At 39.8% G+C, this 22,700-nt stretch overlaps 1 protein-coding gene across 4 annotated transcripts in view; it reads left to right on the top strand.

Annotated features, from left to right (window-relative positions):
• The window catches only part of CACNB2 (calcium voltage-gated channel auxiliary subunit beta 2), a 367,594-nt gene that overhangs the window by 173,004 nt on the left and 171,890 nt on the right, over window positions 1-22,700 (top strand). Inside the window, exon 1 of one of the 4 annotated variants that reach the window (XM_057304583.1) lies at window positions 12,220-12,758. The exons of the other annotated variants lie outside the window; for them this stretch is intronic. Within the exon in view, the coding sequence (XP_057160566.1) occupies window positions 12,708-12,758 (51 nt within the window). The 5' untranslated portion in view covers window positions 12,220-12,707. Of the gene's footprint in view, window positions 1-12,219; window positions 12,759-22,700 lie in introns of those variants that run through there. 4 annotated transcript variants of the gene reach the window in all.

The raw sequence follows: 22,700 nt of genomic DNA, 5'->3' as shown, positions 1-22,700 counted from the left end.
GTTAATGCTCTGCCAGCGCCATCTTGAAATTCTTAATAATTTTGGGCAAAGGGGACCACATTTCCATCTTGCACCGCACCCTACAAATTATGTGGCTAGTCTAGAGTGTCTGCACCGTTAATTGCAAAAACTGGGGCCTGTGGAGGAAAGTCCCATGCCCTAGATCACACAGCTATTAAGCAGAAGAGTCAAGACCCCAGTCTGGTTCTTTGGGATGCTGATTCCTACCATCCTAACTCCTGTGCTAGTCTCCTCTGCCTTCTATTTTTAAAATAAATGAGTAACAGAAGATAGGAGCAACTATGATTAACCTGAGCTAGTATACCGAAGTGGAAAGGAAAAAAAAATCGGTAGAGAAAAGAAGAAATGGATCGGATGGTTAGTTTAGGAACGGATGAAATATGATCTTCTCATCATAGCCACCTTGAGTTAAATGTGGAAATCTAAAATAAGTAATGAGTCATGTAAATCCCTTCCCCAGAATAAACAGAGCTCTGAATTCAAAATCATGTTCCAAGGTAACTCTGTTGTGTCTTGGTTATCCAAAGTGCCATTGGATGTTGACCCAACTATGCTCTTTCTTGGTAGTTGATGCAAGAAAAGCCAAGAGCGAAGATTTAGTCCAGGTAAAAGGAGCAGATGGGGGAACATGGCAATTCCTCCTTCCTCAGATTTTAAGTACTGCTCGGCCCTCTGACTGCATTAGATTAAGAATTGAAAATAAATAAGATTCCCATTTGATCTTAATAAGCACAGCTCACTTGGAGGAAGCTCTGCTTTAAGATATCCTCACTTTCCCTTGGAATATGGCAGTTGACACCTCTAACCATGAGATAGGCTGCAAATTTTTATTAATGCTTCACATTAATTCAGCAAGTAAAAAGTAATGATTTCTCAAAGCATTTCCTTGGACGACCCTTCCTTGAAGATTAATAAGTCCAACTGCCATGATATTAAAAAACAATATTCTAGAATATTCGTGATTTGTTCATTTTGTTTTGGATAAAGCCTTGAAATATGTTCTTATGTTCTTCCAAAGCACCTGTGGATTTCAGAGTCCAAGACAAGTGACCACAAAAGAACATGCCTATTATATGAAGAACATATTTTTTGTAAGTGTATTCATTACACATTCATAATAAAAAACAACATAGTTCTCTTTGATTCATTTCTTCAGCCTCCAAAAATATCAGATGTACTTAAACGCTATCTTGTGGAAAAATGCACATCTGGAAATACTAAATTGCATGAGCAGTGTTTTTAATGACCACATTCATGCCTGTGCTCTGCTAAGGGCAGAAGTTTAAGACTGTATCTGACTAACTTCCAGTCATGAATGGGCAGGGTTCAGCACGCTAGGGCTTCTGAGGCGGGGACTGAGTGGGGACCAACAGAGCTGCTTTCAGACTTTGGGGCAAAGGGAACTTGTGTCAAAGGCCTGACTGAAGGCAGAATGCTAATTGAGGACAGGACAGAAGTGCCAAATGCTGGAAGCACATAGAAAGTCAGGACTGGATATGAAAAAGAGCTGCCTGTGGAGTGGTCAGACTCTGCCCACAGTTCTCTGGAAGGATGCAAGACACCGGGAGACAGGGTGTATCATGGCAACGTCAAGGGCTCGGTTTCAGGGTATGAATTCAAGAGCTACAAGAATTCAAGGCTCAAAGACTGAACAGGGAACAATGATGAAACCTGCAGAGAAAAGAGGAGCATTGAACGGCGCTAACGCGATAGTTCTCTATCTTCACTGCACATTAGAATCACCTGGGGAGCTTTTAAAGCTCCACATGCCCAAGCGGCATCCCAGACCAATTAAGTCAGACTCTCGGGGGGTAGGATTCAGGCATCAGTAGAACTTAGAGCTCCCCAGAGGTTCCATTTTGCAGCAAGGCTGAGAACCACTGGTTTCAAGCAAGTGGTGGTGTTTACCTGATTTAACCACTTATGTGTTGTACACATCATAATTCATAGATTAACCACATTATACTTAAGTATCGTTATACTTAAGGTGCACTTATTTTTTTTTAAGATTTTTTTATTGAGTGAGAGAGAGCACGCTGGAGTGAGAGCACGAGCAGGAGGAGGGACCGAGGGAAAAGCAGGGAGCCTGACTCGGGGCTCGATCTCAGGACCCTGGGATCATGACCTGAGCCAAAGTCAGATGCTTAACAGACTGAGCCACCCAGGTGCCCTTTAAGATGCACTTATATGGTCGAGCTGCACATACACTTAAGGAGTTCTGCTTCTCAGTTCGTAGTGCTTGTCATCAAGGACGGAGCCCTCTGGAACAGACAGCACGTTATGTCACCATCAGAGACCAGTGTGGAATAGAAGACATTTATCCTAAAGAGACTACTTACATTGACATACATTTGGGACTCAGTGACATGAATCACTCACTATCGAGGGTGAAACGAGCTGCAGGGCTCTCTTGGAGATTTGTAGTGTATGATTTCATCAGATAGAGACTAAGGAGACAATTTTATAGTTTTTATTATTTGTTAAAGATTTTGTATGTTTGAGAAAGAGAGACAAATAGTGACAGAGAGCACGAGTGGGGAGAAGAGGGAGAAGCAGGCTTCCCGCTGTGCAGGGAGCCTGACGTGGGGCTCGATCCCAGGACCCTGGGATCCTGATCTGAGCCCAAGGCAGACGCTTAACCGACTGAGCCACCCAGGCGCCCCAAGGAGACAGTTTTAAAACTTCACATTTATTTGGGGGATATCTCCAGTTTTTCGTCTAATACACAGAGAATAGTTTTGACCTCAGAGATCTTCTGAAATGGTCTCTGGGCCCTCAGACCACACTTGAAGAACCGCCAACCTGAGGGATGTATACAGTGGAAGTAGTTAGGGTTGAAAATTCACAGATGTATTCCCCACTCTTCTTCACGCTCTGTCCTTCCCTTGTGAGAATTTTATTTTTATGCCTGTTTCCCTTACCCTTTCTTCACTCGGCCGTGGTGCACGATGAGGTCATGTGGAGAGTGCGCATTCTGGGCCAGGGAGGAATAAACGCGTGGACGTGGATGTGGTTGCAGAGCCGTATTCCGCAAAAGGGTCATAAACGCTCAGAAAAAAGGTTCCCCCAAATAAAGTGCTAAGCGGTTGTTAATCTCATTTTAAAACATGACTAAGGGTCCCACTTGTCATATTTTCCAAAATTCCTCAAAGAAGAAGAGCAGGGGCCTCAAGTTTTTATTCTTGTAAAAGCAAATGATGAAACATGTCGCCATTGTTTTAAAAATGGGGTTGTGAATATATCCTTTTCTTGAGTTGGTACTCCTGGGTCATCCCATAATAAAAAATCGTGGTGTGGGGGAGATACAAGCTTTAAAAATGGGTCTGTGTTTGTAGTAAACATTCGGGAGTAAATGTTTACCTTTTTGTGATTTACACTAAATTTACATATAGAAAAATCGATTCATTTCACTACTTCATCGGAGAAATTAGTAAAATGAAATCACATGGTAAGAACCATCCCATTTGAGCTCATGATCTGATTTTTAGCAGTCCTGTAGGCTTTTCTGTATCCCTAATTCATTGTTTCCCCTAGATCTATTTTTTAACCTATTTTCTTTATCTACTTAATTTTTTTTTTTTTAAATAATGATTTTTTATTATATTATGTTAGTCACCATACAGTACATCCCCGGTTTTCGATGTAAGGCTCGATGATTCATTAGTTGTGTATAACACCCAGTGCACCACGCAATATGTGCCCTCCTTACTACCCATCACCGGTCTATCCCATTCCCCCACCCCCCTCCCCTCTGTAGCCCTCAGTTTGTTTCTCATAGTCCATAGTCTCTCATGTTTCATTCCCCCTTCTGATTACCCCCCTTTTCTTTATCCCTTTCTTCCCCTACTGATCATTCTAGTTCTTATGTTCCATAGATGAGAGAAATCATATGATAGTTGTCTTTCTCTGCTTGACTTATTTCACTAAGCATTATCTACTTAATTTTATTCTAATGTACTGAGTTTATAAATTCATGTTTTTAAAACTTAGAAGTTCAAAGATTTAAGAGTCAAAATTGTTCAAGGGGAAATGGCCAGGGAGCAGAAGGCTAGCTGAAGACAAAGCACAAAGTTGACACCCTGCAACCCTCCTCCACCCCCCACTCCTGGGTGGGACATGTGTGACATTCTTCCAGGGATCTCCTAACTAAATGTTAATACCTTGCAAGAGGGGAAAACAACCTTAACTTGACAATGGCAAGACTTCTGGTATCTTGTAGGTATCTTGTAGGTCAGTCCTCTGTAGCATAAGAAAGTACCTTCGAAAGTTCCTTCGAAACCTCCCTCTTCCTTACTTCCCCCCACTCCTGAGTATATAATCACCACTCCTTAAGACCCGGGTGCGGCAGCTCTTTCTGCCCCCGGGTCCTGTCCCCGTGCTTTAATAAACCACCATTTTGCACCAAATAAATAAATAATAATAATAAATAAAACTTAGAAGTTCATTGTAGCTTAGGAAAATGGTTGCTAGGACTAGGTGGTGGGGGGAAATAGGGAAAAGATGATAAAGGAGTCCAGACTTTTAGCTATAGGATGAGTAAGCTCGGAGGATCTAAAGTATAACATGATGACGGCGGTGACAACACGAGGTGTTCCCACACTCACTACAAAGATACCACGTGAGATGTTGAATGTGTTAATTATCTAGATGGGAGGGATCCTTTCACAATATACACATGTATATCAAACCATCGCGGTGCACGCTTGAAATATCTTACAGTTTTATATGTCAGTTACACCTGACTAAAGCTGGAATTTCAAAGGTAAGACAAACAAGTCCTAAAAATCATATTCACTATTTAATACAATGTTTGGCAGACTTTATTTAGGCCCATCTTTTATGACAGCTTGCAAATGCAGCAGGATATCAGATATACTCCTTTTAGGACTCACTCTGTCAGCAAGCTTGAGTATGAATAAGAATTAGGTGAAAATTTGATTAACCGAGCAAGTGCCAGTTATTTTGCTCAAACTTTTTTTTTTTTTTTTTTTTTTTTTTTACCTGAATTAGTTGTGAATCTCCTAGAGATAATAACTGGAAGCTGTAACTGATTGAGACGCTTGTATAAAGTCTCTTGCCTCCAGCATGTTTAATGGAATAGCAATTTTAGAACAGTCAGTGGGTAGGACTAGTCTAAGTCATTAGCCTCTCTCTAGAGTGACCAGTTGAACGACCTCTCTTTGCATTGGAATCTTCTGAGGCTTCAGGCATGTCAAGTCACTTAACCAGTTAGTTAATGACAGCAGAGTTGGAACTACCCCTGAGTCTAGTGTCCTTTCCACTTTATTGAATGTACTTCCCAGTTTTACTAGATGGTGGACCAGATCGTACTCCTCCAAAAGCACTAAGCGTGTTCATCGTGGTCACATTAAAGCTGAAGCTAGCATGGCAGTCAAGCCAGATGCTCTATGCTCATTCGAATGGCAAGGCAAATATGTCTAGAAGTCAATACATTGGGGACCTTCCACTATTGCTATACGCTGTAGAGAAAACCAAACAGGGTCCTGTGACAGAATAGTTCCACCTTAGCCCGAGAGGTCGGGGCTTCCTTGAGCAGATGAGTTTACCTGCATGATGCGAGAAGGAGGCAGCCATGTGTGTGTTCCCGGGGCAAGCATTCCAGCTGGCTGGAAGAGCAGCTGCAGATCCCCGACGCCGGAATGCATGCGCTGCAGTCTGGGGACATCAGGAAGGCCAGTGTGGCTTCCGCTGTGGCGCCGACGGGCAGAGTGAGGGGAGATGAGGTCAGAAACGTGGCCGGGAGCCAGTTCTCACCAGCCCTGCACACATGCTTATTTCAGCTGCGCTGAGAAACTAGTAGATTTTAAGCAGCGGAGTGATCGAAAGGAATTCGTGCTTTAAAAAAGACAACTTTGGGGGTGCCTGGGTGGCTCAGATGGTTAAGCATCTGCCTTCAGCTCAGGTCATGATCCCAGGGTCCTGGGATCGAGCCCCGCATCAGACTCCCTGCTCAGTGGGGAGCCTGCTTCTCCCTCTCCCTCTACTGTTCCCCCTGCTTGCGCTCTCTTGCTATCTATGTCAAATAAATAAATCTTTTAAAAAATAAAAAATAAAAAAGACAACTTTGGGGGCGCCTGGGTGGCTCAGTCGGTTAAGTGCCCAACTCTTGGCTCTCTATTAATAACAGTACTCAGGGATATTTTCAAGTCAATCTTAGCCAATAATGAGGAAAAGCAAACAGTGGAGAAGAGAGTCCCTTTCAGCTCTTGTAGTTGGTCAGTTGTGATATGTTGAAATTAGTACATTGTCTCAGAAAGGAAGTTGTTTGGTCAAAGTTCTTAACTAATGATAAAGTGCATAATATGTTTTAAAGCGGGGGGAGCAGCTCTTAAGGAGGGAAGAAGGACAAAAAGCTAGCTGAGTTCTGTCCACTACTAGATTTTTTTCTGAAATAAAAAGAGGGGAGATTTCTAGTGGCTCCAATTTAAATGAAGATTCTCCCCTCATCTGCAGCTAGATGAATCAGGGCCAAGGTGGATAACAGACTATTTATGGAAATAACACATGAGGAAAGAAATTGAACAGTACAACCGTTTGGGTCAAATAGTACAGATGTGGGAAAAAATTGCTTTGTTTTTTTCTCATCTTCTTCTGAATCAATAACCAGTAGACATTTGTTGGAATTTGTCGTCGCATGAAATAAAAAAAATAAATACATAAATTTATTAGTGACAACAATATTAGTTAGGCAGGAAGAAAATTCAGTCATAGATGGGACTGTTTTCATTTCGGTTTTTTTGTTTGTTTTTTCTATGGCATTTGGAATTGTTTCCTATTTTTATTTCTTGAGAAAAACAATGTGTTTGGCTGTTGTTTACCAAAATCACATATGAGGTTTCGAGCGTACACACACGTTACAGTTTTGTTTTGCTATTATGATTCACCGTCTGGCTAATGCCCGCCATAATTATCCATATTTGTACACATATCATGACCTTTTGTAATCAAGGACAACACTATTGATGGCAGGAGCTCTAAAGCAGGGTGTGATCAAGGGAGATTTTTTTTTCACAATCCTTGCCGGTTAGATAAACAGTCTGGCCTTTGAAGTCTGGAGTGGCCATTCGAAATATGTGATCTCCAAAATTTTGCGCTTTTTTTTTTTTTTTTTTTTTTGGTCTCTTGGCAACATAACATATTTATACTTTGGCCACCCCCCCCCCACCCAGAAAGGTCTGCTGCTGTTTTAAAGTTTAAAACAACAAATGGGACTGTTGTCTCCGACTGAGGACTCAGTACTATTGAAGCTGTCCTCCCTGCCCTCTGTTTATGTAGACAGATAATAACAATTCTGAAACAAATATAGCAATAAAGAGAACCCTTCTCTTGGCAGATTGGTGAGCATGCTTCTTTAGTTATAAAAATAGCACTCCGGGAGTTTTCTAGTTCTAATGTCAATTTCTTTAAGCCTTTTTCACAGTTTAGCAAAGACAACTTGGGGGAGGTGGGGGTGTGGTAGGAGGGAATTGGAAGCAAGCTAAAGCAAAAGATGAGTGGTGTTAATGCCAGTAGGGACTGCAGAAACCTCTGGTCCTTCCGTCCGAAATCTGACACCAAGCTAGCCCCTGGTCTCTATGGGCTTCTCCTGCAGAAAAATCACAGCATCACCAGGCACTTGGCTGAGCTCCCAGGGGCTGCCTCTGCGACGTTCCCAATTCACAGCGGTCAGCTTCCCCTGTCCCTGCCCTTTGCCTCTCCAAGTCTCTATCCCACATTGAGGCAACCTGGAGGAGATCTGGATATGGTTTGAATTTCACAGGCTGTCATCTTGGGTTCTCATTTCAAGTGCTTCATGTTGAAGGCATTGATATAAAGGGCACCTTCAGATTTCTCAGCCTCGGCACTATTGACATATTGAGCTGGAAAATTCTTTGTTGTGGGAGACTGGCCTGTGCCTTATAGGACGTTTAGCAGCGTCCTTGGCTTCTACCCACTGGATGCCAGTAATCCACCCACCCGTCCCAGTGTGGCAATCAGAAATGTCCCTCGACATTGCTAAATGTCCCTTAGAGGCAAAATCATTCCCAGCTGAGAACCACCCAGTTATAGCAAAGAAAACTAACGTTTTTTGTCATCTCTGATGGACCAGATGTGTACTAGATGTTTCATGTAATCCTGACAATTCTCTTTTGAAGTCTTCTCCCCTTCTCATAGATGAGGAACCTGAGGGATGGCAAGGATAAGTGTTACTATTTGCTTTTTGTTCTGTTTTTTTTTTTTTTTAATTTTCCAGTACTTCACCATAAAAGTCCATTATAAAACTAGGGAAATTATTTTATACCTAGAAAAAACAGAAAATCATTTTTAATCAAAAATTCCATTTCAATATTTTTATTCTATACTGTATGTATTTTAGACATCCTCTGAATTACAAACCCTTAGCTCGAAAATTTGCCAAACGTATGAACTACCAAAAAATCACTACTGGAGGGGCACCTGGGTGGCTCAGTCGGTTAAGCATCCCACTCTTGGTTTCAGCTCAGGTCGTGATCTCAGGGTCCTGGGGTAGAGCCCTACATCATGTAGGGCTCTGCTCAACAAGGCGTCTGCTTGAAGAGTCTCTCCCTCTGCCTCTTCCCCCACTCGCACTCTCTCTTTCTCTCAAATAAATCTTTAAAAAAAAATGATCACGGGGCATCTGGATGGCTCCGTTGGTTGAGCGTCCAACTCTTGGTTTTAGCTTAGGTCATGATCTCAGGGTTGTGGGACTGAGCCCTGTGCTGGGCTCCTCATTCATCGAGGAATCTGCTTGAGATTCTCTCTCTCCCTCTCCCTCTGCCCCTCCTCCACCAATAAATAAATAAAATCTTTGAAAAAAAAATCACTAGTGGATATTGACTTACCCACCTAACGTAAGGTCGCCTTCCCTTTCCTACCCTCTTAACACTGGAAAGTGACCAAATTATCTTGTATTTGTTATTTCTTTTGGTTTCTGGCTTGGTAAACTGATCTAAAATCCTGCATGTACTTCCATTATCTCCTTCCGTGCTTACACTCTCAATAGTCTGTTTGTCCCTGATACCTGTACCTCTTATTATATGATCTCTCTTCTTCTCTGTTTCTCTTTGTCTTCCCGGAGTCCTCAAGAAAATATGCCTCAGTCCCATTTGAAAGGAAGAAAAAAATCCTATTTAGTGTGTGAAAAACTGCTATCCCTGTAACAGGCACATACTGTTGATTAGTACTAAAGAATCTATAGGAGCTTGGGAAGGCACTGACATTGGCTTCCAGAATTTCCATTCTTGGGGCGCCTGGGTGGCACAGCAGTTAAGCGCCTGCCTTTGGCTCAGGGCGTGATCCCAGCGTTATGGGATCGAGTCCCACATCAGGCTCCTCCGCTATGAGCCTGCTTCTTCCTCTCCCGCTCCCCCTGCTTGTGTTCCCTCTCTCGCTGGCTGTCTCTATCTCTGTCAAATAAATAAATAAAATCTTTAAAAAAAAAAAAAAGAATTTCCATTCTCCTCCTCCTTTTCAAACCCCAGTTGTTTTGCTTACCTGAAATCAACATTAGTGACTGACATTTTTCTATTGTAAGAATATTTTAGTGGCATCATATGCTAATATGGGCTAGATTTAGAAAGCCAGCCATCATTTATGTCATTGTCAAAAACATTGAAAACTGGTGTCCAAGTGTGATTTTTCAAAAATTTCAAAACGTTTATCTCGAGTAAATGTACAATGAATATATGTCCAAGATTTTTTTAATTTGCTGAGGAAATGGGCAGGATGGTAAAACCAGTTTAAAAGATTATGGGAGACAGCTAAGTATTTATAGTCGTTGAAAGGAAGATATAGGTCTAAGATTGTTAAATCAGATACAGAACTGGTTACTGCTGTGTACCTGGTAATAAAACCGTCATTTGGGGGGTTATCTTTTATACAAAATGGAAATCGTTAGCATTTTTATGAGACAAATGTGTTTCTGCTGGCCAAATCCATTGGCATTTCTATCAGTTTTCTACAAGTTACTATCCACCCTCACAAACACATAAAATATCCTAATCCAAAGTAGTGACTTAAACAAAGATTTCTAATTTCCCTAGAAAATTAGATAATCCTTGGCCATTTAGACACTTAAAACTTTTGGGGGGTCAAAAAAATAATATAAACCTATCATAAAATGTTTGAAAAATACTAAATTTTTTAGCTTTTATTTTTTATTTTTATTTATTTATTTAGAGAATGAGAGAGAGTGTGTGCACAAGCCAGGGGAGGGGCAGAGGGAAAGAGAGAGAGAATCTTAAGCAGACTCCCTGCTGAGTGAGGAGCCCGACACAGAGCTTGATCTCAGGACCCTAAGATCATGATCTGAGCTGAAATCAAGACTTGGACGCTTAACTGACTGAGCCACCCAGGCACCCCAAAATACTAAAATTTATAAAAGGAGAGGAAAAAAAAAAAACCTACCCACTACCCAGATGCAACCACTATAAATAGAATTCATGTTTCCTTACAAGTTTTTCTCTAAATATTTTTAACAGTCGAGTCATTATTATGAAAAAAAAATTGGTAAGCTACTCTTTTTCTTCTACTTACTCTCCTATATCATATGCATTTTGTTATATAATGAAGGTGTCCTATAAACATTGTAATGTCTACATAATGAGTTGGCATTTTTGTCTCATTCTTTCCACTCGTTTTTCTAATCCTAAAAGTATTTCTTTGTTATGAATAAATAATGCATTTATGATGAATTCTTCAGAGTTACAAAAGATACATAGAAAATAACACAGTGGCTAATGGCTGAGGTACTTCCTACTTTAAGAAATAAAATGTCACTAATAGAGTTGCCCCGCCCTCCCGGAATCCTTCCAGATGTGCTCCTATCCAGATGTAACCACTCTCCTGCATTTAGTACTTTTTTCATATTTATTTCTATAGTTTTACCACCTACAGATAGTATATAGTATTTTTGCATATTTTCAAACTTTATACAAATCACATCATGGGTTCTTAAGGTCTAAAGGTTCTACAGCTTGCTTTTCTCTACTGACTTGCTTGTGGGGATTTAATCCATGTAGTTACTTATAAACCATTTTACTCTCCTTGCTGTAGTGTCTCAAACCTTGTTTATCTACTTTCCTGTTGATACACATTGAATTTGTTACCAGGTTTTCACCAAAATCCCCAGTGTTGCTAGAGGCATTCTGTGCCTACGTCTCCCGGCGTGCTTGTGTGAGGGAAAGGTTGGCCAGCAAAGGGCATGGTCGTTAACAACGTCGCTGCCTTCGCCTTTTGCAAAATCCCGAACTTTGCTGGACCAATTTTACTCCCACCGCACCATCTGAGAGTCTGTTTGTGCTACATCAGGGGTTGGCCGATCTTTTCTGGAAAGGACCAGGGCAGAAGTAGTGAAGCGTTGGTAAGCTACATGGTCTCTCCCATAACGCCCCAGCTCTGGTCCGGTCGCGCAAAAGCAGCCGTCAGCCATACATAATGAATGAACAAGACTGTGTTCTCGTAAACCTTTGCTTGGGGACACTGACATTTGGATTTCATCTAATTTTCATGTGTCACAAAATACAGTCTTCTTTTGATTTTTTTTCCAGCCATTTTCTAATGTAAAGCACATTCTTAGCTTGCAGGTTATGCATAATGGGTAGCTGGTTAGATTCGGCCTTTAGGCCATAGTGTGCCAACCCCTGCTTGACGTCCTCACCAAGATCTGGTATTTCAAACACCTTCAATGCTTCTACCCAAATGGGTGTGAAATGGTAAATCACGATTTTCATCTGTATTCCGAACTAGTATGAAGTCAAGTATTTTTCATGTGTCTTGGCCACTGAGGATTTTCTCTTCTGCGGTTTATTTATTCATTTTTCTTTTCCTTAGTCTTTTATAGTGTGGGTCTTTTATTTATTGGCTTTTAGGAGCTCTTTTTCTCTTCTGGATCGTAATCCTTTGTTACATGCTTTGCAAACATGTTCTCCAAGTATAGCGGTTATTGTCCCATTTTTTAAAAGTCATCTTTTGATGAAAAGACAGTTTCAGTTGAAATAAAATTAAATTTATCCAAGTGGTATTTATTTGGCTGTGTGGAAAAAAAAAATTGCATTTTTCATGCACTCGGAGAATGTGAAAAGTGACCACAAAAGAAAGATATCACTTTCTTGTATGCGAAGGAGGAAATATTTCTTCATCGGACGTGAGCGCAAGAATGTTCTCACTTGTGTTCCAGACTTTTTTCACAGTCTAGTAGTTTTCTGGAACGCTGACAGCTTGTCCCATTGTGCAATCTGTTCTATAGTAAAGAAAGTACCCTCAAGCACCGCTGTAGCCAGTGTCGCCCCGAAGGCACACATCTGACATTGATGAAATGTTAGTCGCTTTCCCAAGTTTGCAGGCTTTGCTCTTGCAAGCCAGCTGACGTAATTGGAAGGAGAAAAAGACCCTCCCACTTGCGTTTGTTAATTGACTTTGATGAGCTTGTCTGCGATGCCTAAGTGGTTCCAGAACAGAGAGAACTTTATAATCTGAAGAACTTTAGAAAGTCACACTGGCTGGCTAAGACCGCACACCTCAAGCCAGCAAGGAAAAGGAAAGCAGCTGATATGCTGGTCAGCAAAGCAAGACTTGGCTGCCTTGGGCTTTTTTATTGAGTTCTTGCCCCCGTGAAGCACATTCTTGCTCTCTGGAGAGCTGGGTCCACTTGGAACGGGGCTGGCATGCTTGACAGACGCCTCATGTCTCCTCAGACTAAGTACATCATTCCTGGGGTAAGCAGGCGGGCAGGGAGGCAGGCCAGATGCACGGTGTGGTTTCAAGAAAACAGGAAAGTCCTTTATTGTGAGTGAGCTCAAACTAAATCACTGTTTAGTTGCTTCACTTGTTAAAAGTTTTGCTTATCTTGCCAGAAATGTCATTTGCAATGTGATTATGTAAATGTTCCGGGTGCTTTAAGCAAGTAACGCTGTAGCTCTTTAAGCTGTATGTCATTGAGATCAGTTTAGTAGCTTGGGGGAGAGAGAGGGAGACTGGGAGACCCTGGAAAATGGAAATGCTTTTTCCAGCTGGGGACGGTCGGTCACTTGTTGCTTTGTGTATCATACTGACAGCCTGGCCACTGAGCTGCTTTTTTTTTTTTTTTTTTTTCCTCCAGAAGCCTTTCTATGTAAATCAGGATGATTTGACTTCCTGCATGGCTGCAAATTTAGATTTCATTGCTTGTCACTTCAAAAGTTTGTGAATTTCATGAAATACAGAAACGGGAGTCTAATGTTTAAAAAACGTAAGCACAGAGCTTTATCGTGCAAAGATTGGGTGTTTGGGTCTTTTTGATTTGGAATGGATCTTTGAAGGTAAAGATCACGTCATTATGGGGGCCCTTCTAGGGAAGGCTTCAGAAAAAAATAATCAGGGGCCCCTGGGTGGCTCAGTCAGTTAAGTGTCTGCCTTCGGCTCAGGTCATGATGCTGGGGTCCTGGGATCGAGCCCCACATCGTGCTCCCTCTCAGTGGAGAGTCTGCTTCTCCCTTTCCCTCTGACTCCCACCCAACTCGTGCTCTCTCTCACTAGCTCTCACTCGCTCTAACTCAAATAAACAAATAAAATCTTTAAAAAGAAAAAAATCATCACCGTTCTAAAACCCAAACGTAATCTAGAGCCTGTAAAAAGAAAAATCCTGAGGTTACCAAGATCTGTGCAAGATGAAAATACGTTTTTAAAAAAAATCAATAAAATATAGCTTGCCTAGAAATTCTCTCCAAGGTACCTCTTCTGTTTCCAGCTCCAATCCACACCAAGTACATCTAATGAAAAAAAAAAAAAAATACTTGCTGAGAAATACTTGTTCACTTGTTCTGTGTTCTATCAGATGAAGCTGTGAGACGAGTTGCTTAATCTATGTGCTTTTAATGACCTTTTGTCATATTTCATCTACAGTTTTCTAAGCACACCCTTTTCCTTGCTTGTGTTTGCCCCCTTAAAGTTGGCATGCCACAGTTATATTTCTTCAGGCTCTGGCAACACGCACACTAATTCTAAAGGATTTCTGGGCAGTGGAGACTTCACACAAGTGTCTGAGCTTCTCAGCTGCCCCCGCATTTCATTTAGAAATTTATTCAGTACCTGTTTGTTCTGGGGGGCACCTGGAATCATCCTTTCCCATAAACTTGCCTGCTTTCCAAGAATGTGGTCATGTGCAAAATAGCTGTTACGGTCGTTTCTGCGAAGGAATTCCCTTATGAATTAGGGAGATGTATAAGCCCGAACCCAGACTGCTAAGTATCTCAAATGGCCCAACACATTCCAGTGGTCATTTGGAATATTTTCAGCAGTGAAATCAGGCATAAAAATGTCCCAGGTATGTAACTGGGTGTCAATCAAGACGACTTCAGAATAGTTGAATGATTTATTGTAGTTAATTTCACTTCTGTGAAGGATGCTAGGGGATATGCACAGGACATTTTATCCTTTTCAACTACGTTCTCTCCCCCGATCCTAGAGTTTTGTTTCCTGTGACCTAATCACTTCTCATTTTAACAAATACTGGTGTTTGAATCGGCTGATAAATACATGGATTTTGGCCTTAATGGTTAAAGTTTAAAATAAGTCCTTGTAAACACAGTTCTTTACCATTTTACACCTTCATCCAGTCATTCTCAAAACTCCCCAATAATGACAGAAGCTGTTCTTTCAATTTGGACAAGAAAATAAAGGAAGATAATTTTAAAATCCATATATATCTATGTAATCGTTTACGTGTGTATGTATGTGTATCATGGGATAGCTTTTTAGGCTGAATAAGCTACACGGCCCTTATTTTTGTTCTAATCAAGTATGATTTCAGCTTTTATATCAGTTGTACATCTTTAAAATCACTGCAAATGCCAAACGCACACAAACACATTTAGAAACCATACGTTTAATTCTTCTTTTACGGTAAGGTGCAATTAATAAACCAGTAAAATTTGGTATTGATAATTACTTTTTCACTGTCAGGGGCAAAAAAAAAAAAAAAAAAAGAAATAGCTCTGACTCGTGTTAAGTGCATTTGTTTTTGTTTTTTTTGTTTTTATGAATTCTGGTGTTGTTGCATTGTTAAGTTTCTTGAATTTGAATATTCTTTACGACCGAAACTGTGTGCCATAATTCTTCGATCAAGATGGGCACTCCCTCTATGTCCTTGCCTCCCTTCCTTCCAACAAAAATGACCTGTCAGACGTGAGCAGGCTTTTTCTTTATTTAGCGTGTTATCTGCAATTTCAGTTTTTTCTGATTGGTTAAGAGCAAGTGTTTAGATCCAGTCAGACGTGACTTTAACTATCAAGCCATTCCCTTCATAATAACTGTGTGATTGGCAAATTTTGATCATCTCTGAATTGTAAAATTAAGAATACTAGTATCTGCATTTCTGGTATTTGTGAGAATTTTTCTTAAAAATCACAATGCATATAGACTGCTTAACACAGTACCTACAGTTATTAAGGGAACGCACTTGCCTGTCTACGGTTCCTACTGTGGCTAATAATGAAGGAACGTAGCTCTGAGATCCCAAACCATGATCTCTAGGAGAGGCAGCAAGGGAAATTTGTGAGCTGTTTTTGATTTGCATATTAGAAGAAAGAGAGATTAAAATAAATAATGGTCCTGTGAAGCGGGACTCCTAATTGGCTATCTGTGCACCTGGGATCAGAGGGCCGGGAGAAGGCAAGTGCAAACCCTCCGGAAGCGATATGCAAATATTTGAGTCTATGTATACATTCTCACTTTCCAGCTTCCGTAGATTCTCACGATGGCCCTCAACTCCCAAACGGTAAAGCACCAGAGTTCCTGAATGACAATCAGCCTGAAAGACAAAAAAAAAAAAAAAAAAAAAAAAAAGATGAAGGAGGTTAAATATTCTAAGAAGTCTAGTAATTTTTGAATTATTATTCTTTCTTTCTCTTTACCTTTCTACTGCTAAAGCAGTTGAGAAGGGGAAAAACAAGAGGACGTTGACGGGAGTCCGTGTATTCTGCAGGGAGGAGAACTTTCCCTTTCTTCCCTTCTGGGTTCTTTGGCTGGTCTCATAATTAAATTGACATGAAACAGATGAACGGGAAAAAAAACAAATTTAATTTTGTACATACGGGAACCCATAAAAATATGAGACTCAAAGAAATGACCAAAGCAGGCAGCTTTTTTAAGAAAAGAAACAATACATTTGTGAAGAATTGACAAAGCAGGGGTTTGGGCTTGAAGTTGCTCATACAACATTTTTGGCCTTGAATTCCCCCTCCATGGTGGTAAGGACGCTTTCTACCCTCCTGGTCCAGGGATGGTGTCTTCCAATGGGAGATTTGTTTTCTCTCAGGGAGACAAAGGAGGTTCAGAGTGTTCTTCTTGCACCAGCTGTTTCTTGAGTAACTTTAATTCAAAATAAGGACTATGCCAAAGTGGCATATTTTGGGGTGGCATATTCTGCTCTCCAGGCCCGCCTTTGAAATCCCCAAGGGCTTTCACAATTCAGAAGTTGAGTTGGTGAGATTTCTTCAGTATTTTACTGAATTAGTCTTCTTGGTCTTGAAAATAAATCAGCTAAAAAAAATTGTAATTGCGGTATCAATGAGGTACAACTTATGTTAGTTTCAGGTATTGAGTATAGTGGTTTGACATTTATATACGCGCTGAAATGCCCACCATAATAAGTCTAGTTACCGTCTGTCCCCGTTCAAAGTTGTTACAATATTGTTGACTGTATTCCCTGTGCTATGCTTCACATCTCCGTGACTTACTTATTTTATCACTGGAAGTTTGTACCTCTTAATCCCCTTCATCTATTCTGACCATCGCCCCACCCCTCTCTCCTCTGGCAACCACCAGTTTGCTGTCTGTACCCATGAGTCTGTCTCTGGTTTTGTTTGTTTATTTATTTTGTTTTTTAGATTCCACATATAAGTGAAATCATGCGTGTCTGTCTTCCTCCTCCTGACTTATTTCACTTAGCATAATACTCTGTAAGTCCATCCATGTTGTTGCAAATGGCAAGATTTCATTTTTTTGGCTTTTTTTAAAACAAATATTTACACACACACACACACACTACGTCTTTATCCATTCATCTATTGATGGACACTTAGGTTACTTCCATATTTTGGCTATTGTAAATACAACTACCATGAACATAGGGGTGAATATCTCTTTTTCAGTTAGTGTTTTCATTTTATTTGGATAAATACTACAGAAGTAGAATCACTGGATTGTATGGTAGTTCTATTTTTAATTTTTTGAGGACCTCCATACTGTTTTCCATGGTGGATGTACCAATTTACATTCCCACCAACATTGCACAAGGGTTCTCTTTTCCCTAGATCCTTGCCAACACTTGTTATTTCTTGTCTTCTTAATACTACCCATATTGACAGGTGTGAGGTGATATTTCATTGTGGTTTTAATTTGCATTTCCCTGATGATAGTGATGTTGAGCCTCTTTCCATGTGTCTGTTGTCCGTCTGGATGTCTACTTTGGAAAAATGTCTATTTAGGTCCTCTGCCCATTTTTAAATCAGGTTGTTTTATAGTGTTGAGTTGTATGAATTTTAAAAAATACTTTGGTTATTAACCCCTTATCAGATACGGCATTTGCAAATATCTTCCTATCCAGTAGGTTGCCTTTCATTTTGTTGATGATTTCACAATTAGGTATTTAGAAAGAGGTGTTTCTATGGAAATAAAATAAAAATAAGAGTTAATGAGTAGAGCAAATTATAAACCCAGTCTGAGTTCTGCAGGTCATATCTCAAGATTTCTACATTGAACTCAAAGCGTTTTCAGATAAAATGAGGACCAGCGGTAGCAATCTGACGGATTTCCTAGTTCGAGGTTGGATGTCTCTGGTGATCTTCATGAGTGGCCACACAGCAATAGGCATGAAGATTGTTTACACATGAGCTGTTGTGGTGATTTCCCGGAAGTTCATATCAAGTTGTCCAACTTCAGTTTGCATGGCTTTAGAAAAAGAGCAGTTTAGCTCTCATTCAGAGAACTAAAGTCAGAGGGTGAGAGAAAACTGGAAATTCTGGAAAATTGGAAATGGGTTATTTTGGAACATTATAGCCCGATATTGGAGAAAACTAGAAGAATCCAGATCCCGTTAGTTTATAGTAGAAAATATAACCTCAAAAGCAATGAACAGGACTGGAATCTGATATCCAAAAGGGTTTATTTATAGTTTTCCATTGAAACAAAATTTTTCTCAGTACAGTTGCCCCTATTCCTATCAATGACAATCAAAGTAGGACTAATTTTTTTGCAAAATAAGTCTAGTCCGCTTAAAATTGGCCTGATTATTTACATTAAGTGCAGCAAGAATAGCAGTTGACCATATGGACTTTTCAAAGTTTGCTTTGCTGAAACATTTTTTAGAAGATTTATTTATTTATTTATTTATTTATTTATTTATTTATTTGAGAGAGAGCACGTGAGCATGAGCAGGGGGAGGGGCAGAGGGGGAGGTAGAGAGAATCCATGGGGAGATCAGGTATGGAGAAAGAGTAATTGTTTCATCTTTGTTCATGGGTAGACTTTACCAAATTGCCCTAGGTCATAGGTAGCTGAAGAGGGGCAGGGTGGGGGCAGTGGGGGGAAAAAGAAAAAGTTTTTCTTAAATCTCAAGAAATAAAACTTCAGAGAACCAGCAGTATTTCAACAAAAAGTCATGAAAATTATAATCATCCTCAACAGTTCATTTAACCCCATGTAATGAATTCTTGTTCTGCTTGAATTCAGTTTTTCTATTAGTTCTGGAAATTCTTACCCAGTTCAGTGATATGATCTTAAAGTTATCAGAAACCTCTATTCTAGAGTACTTGTCAGAGACAATTCCATGAACCTCTCTGAAGATGAAACATATATGCAAAAGCATCAGAGTAAAGCAATAACTTCTGTAAATGACAAAAGACGTAAAAGTGACTATGGTTAAAGAGCTGATGAGAGTTCATTATAACGCAGTTGACGAGGGAATTTGGTTGTTTCTGTAACATACATTTTAAAATAATAACTAGAATTATGACTGATAGCATTATACCAGGACACATCAGATTTTTAGGAATTTCATACAATTTCTAGAACACTTATATTAATAATTTCCACATATATGTTTCCTAAAGAAAGTTTAGCATCACTTCTTTGATAGTGCTTCCCATCACTCCTTATTTAACAATTTAACATATCAAATAAGCTTAATTAGTGTAATATCTCTCTTTTTATAAGGGGTGGGGAATAAATCTTTTGAGATATTCTAGGGATCCTCTAGAAAATCCCAAACTTAGTTTGACATCAAAAAGACTTCATTTAGAATTTGATTTGAGGAAGTGTCTTCAAAAATATCAAAAGGTTTTGGATACTTGACCAAATAGGATTATGGAACATTACAAAATTTAAGACTTAATTTGCTATTTAACCAAAGTGACAATAAAAGATTATAAAAACAAATAAAGAAGGTTACACAGTTGTGAGCAAAACTTAGGTCATTTAATATTGAGAAGATTCAGTTTTCTTAAGTAATCAAAGACCTGATTAAAGCAAAATGAAGATCAGGAAATTATTTTGATAAGATACAAAATCTTTGTTTTCTAGGCAGATTTACTAAAAGGTAAAGAAAAATCTTTCACAGTCTCTTAAAATCAGCAGCAGACCAAGAGTCCAACAAAACTTTGTCCCTTTTGCAGATGAAAGAAAATTAAGATTTAGTTTTACATAAGGACCCAATTAAAGCTTATTTTTAAAACCTTTATGTTAATTCAACTTCAGCCAATTTATTACACAAGAAAAAATTCTCTCTCTCTTTCTATCTCTCTTCCCAACTGCCTATTTCCATTTAGTTTGTCCTTTGTTTCCCTTTTTCTCATTCTGAAATAACCAGTTATATTTTAGGACAAAATAATTGTCTTCTCTCTTAAAAAAAAATGCATGTCCATATCTGACACTTTTTCTTGCTGCAAAACATTTTTCACTTTTCTTGCTAAGGATTTGTTTCTTCTATTATTTCCTTTATTATTTCTACTTTATTGTATTTCTATTTTAATTATGTTTATTAATTAGAATTCATTCTTAACTTTTAGAAACCGTAATTTCTAATAAAAACTAAAAAGTAAGCAATTGTGAACTTTATATCAGCATACTTTAGATTGGCAAACTTATGAATACATTTTATAATTCATAGAAACATAGGCTTCCTCATAGTTTAATTTTTAAGCGTGTACAAGACATGTTTACTAACAGACTCAAATATCTTTAGTTCGTCTGTAATAAGCTAAAACAAGGTAAAACTTATGTTTGGTAATTAATGTGTTAGTATTCTATCTTATTTAGAAATAATCTAGCTAATACAATAAGACAATTGTTTAGGATGAGAGCTCTCTAAAAACAATTGTTTTCCCCAAATACAGACATTTTTCCAATTCCAAGATCCTTTATGGGGCCATTGTGATCAGTAGGATCTTATAGTAATCTCAATAGCGACTCAAGCCAATAAGCCTTTTTATGGCTTAACCATGGATACAAGAGGTGTCCTGAAAGAGTACAAAAGGTGCAGCCCTTACAAGACCGAGAAGCTCACTCCCAGAGTTAGCCTGAGAAAGCAAAGACCTTCATTATCACAGGCAGTAACAATGGCATAGTGAAAACAGTGTCTCTGCTTTTCCCCGCCTCTAGTCAGAGACGTGCTTATCTGTGACACCGGAGAGGTGCTACTGGAATGGGATTTTTCCAGCACTAACAAGACAGCGAAGGTTGAGAAAACAAAGGCCCTTTAAGGACTGGAACCCCTTATGACAAATTCCCTCGAGAGCTTGCATGCAAGACAAAGAGAATGGTGCTCGTGACTTCAGGTCTCAGAATCCCATTCTGTATGACTGGCCCCCAAGTTGCATGCTGGTACCTGTACCTTCTGGCTGAGAATAATCTCCCTGGTCATAACCCAAGCTCTTAAGACATAGAACAAGACAAAAGGAAAACCTTATCCCATTTTTACCCTGGGGACCCACAGTAAAGTTCATCTAAACAGACGCTGGGCTGGTGAGAACCATGAGTGTACCAGTCGATGAGGCCAGCTCAAACAGCAGGCTTAGAAGACCTAGGCCTTCATTCTCTACTCTGGTTTTCCTTCTTATTACAGATGACACAAAAGACAGAGACAAAAGAAAATAATGCCCATTTGCAGGAGGAAAGGGAGCAACAGAAGACCAGCGTTCTTCCCAGAGAGGAACTAGGAACCTTTCATTTTCTCTTGCTAATCTAAATTGAGAAAAACAGAAGGACTGTCACAACTCTTGCTCCCAATAGAGCCTGTAGGCAGCCAGCTGGGAGACTGACATGGTAGAGCTTCTTACCTCCTGCTGGCTCTTGTAAGAGGGTCCAGGATCCTGTAGCTGCAGAGCCCCTGGAGTGAGCACTGTGTAGCCAGGAGAGAACCCCACTTTGGGCGCCAACCCTGTGTTGGAGGACGATTTCCCTTTTCCCTTCTGGGTTCTTTGGCTAGTCTAATAATTAAATCAAAATAAGATTAACAGGAGAAAAGCCAATTTAATTTCATACATATGGGAGCCCATAAAAATATGAGACTCAAAAGTGACCAAAGCAGACAGGTGTCATGCCCTTGAGGCCAAGGAACAATAAATTTGTGAAGAATTGGCAAAGCAAAGAGGTTTGGGCAAATCAGTGAAGAAGTAACAAGGCCCCGAATTTACGATCTCTGACCATAGGATGCCTTCTACCCTCCTGGTAAACTGAGGGAGATTTACTGCCTGCTCTTTGGGGGACAGAGGAGGGTCAGAGTATCCTTCCTGCACCAGCTGTTTCGTAAGTAACTTCAATTCAAAATAATCATTATTCCACTTTGGAATTTTGGGGGGTGGCATATTCTGATCTCCTTCAATTCCCATATATCATAAAACAAATGGTCTAAAGCTACAGGTTTCTGCATCATTTTTCAGGGATAACTTGTATTTAAGTGGAAATATAATGTGGAAAGGCCCTGGTGGCTAATCTATATATGGGGGATGCTGGCTTTATCACCTGGAGGTGTCAGAACGTTGATTTCACCTTGCCCCATAAAACAACCGGTTCGTAGAAAAAGGTAATTATGCACGATCCCGACAGAGGAGTTGCCAAAATATTTTCATTGTTAAAATTGCAAAAACTTGAAAGAGAGCTTTACACATCAAAGTAATTAATTACGAGTAATTCGTATTAAAAATATAACAAATATTATGGAGCTTCTGGGTGGCTCAGATGGTTGGGCATCTGACTCTTGATTTTGGCTCAGGTCGTGATCTTGGGGTCTTGAGATCCAGCCCCGAGTCTGGCTCCGAACTCAGTGGGGAGTCTGCTTGAGATTCTCTCTCTCCCTCTGCCCTCCCCCCCCCCAGCCCCACTCACGTACGCACATGCTCTCTCTCTCTCTTTCTAAAATAAATAAAAATATAAGAAATATTAAAGGAAATGTGTGTGTATAGGAACACCACTGTCTCATCTCTTTGGGTCAAATATTTTTGTTCTGACAAATTATATCCCAGTCCTTTTCCATAAGCTTACATATTCTTGTGGTCATAACTATAGTATCCAAACTATTCTGGATTCTGCCTTTTTCCTTCAGCTGTATTTGGAGATCACTTTTAAATCATAACATGATATAGCATGGTGCGGATTTACCATAGTTTGTCTAAATAAGATGGTCA

This window comes from Ursus arctos, unplaced genomic scaffold, assembly GCF_023065955.2.
Source record: "Ursus arctos isolate Adak ecotype North America unplaced genomic scaffold, UrsArc2.0 scaffold_30, whole genome shotgun sequence".
Classification (NCBI taxonomy): domain Eukaryota; kingdom Metazoa; phylum Chordata; class Mammalia; order Carnivora; family Ursidae; genus Ursus; species Ursus arctos.
Note: the sequence above shows the minus strand (reverse complement) of the source record. Positions and strands in the feature narration are given on the sequence as shown.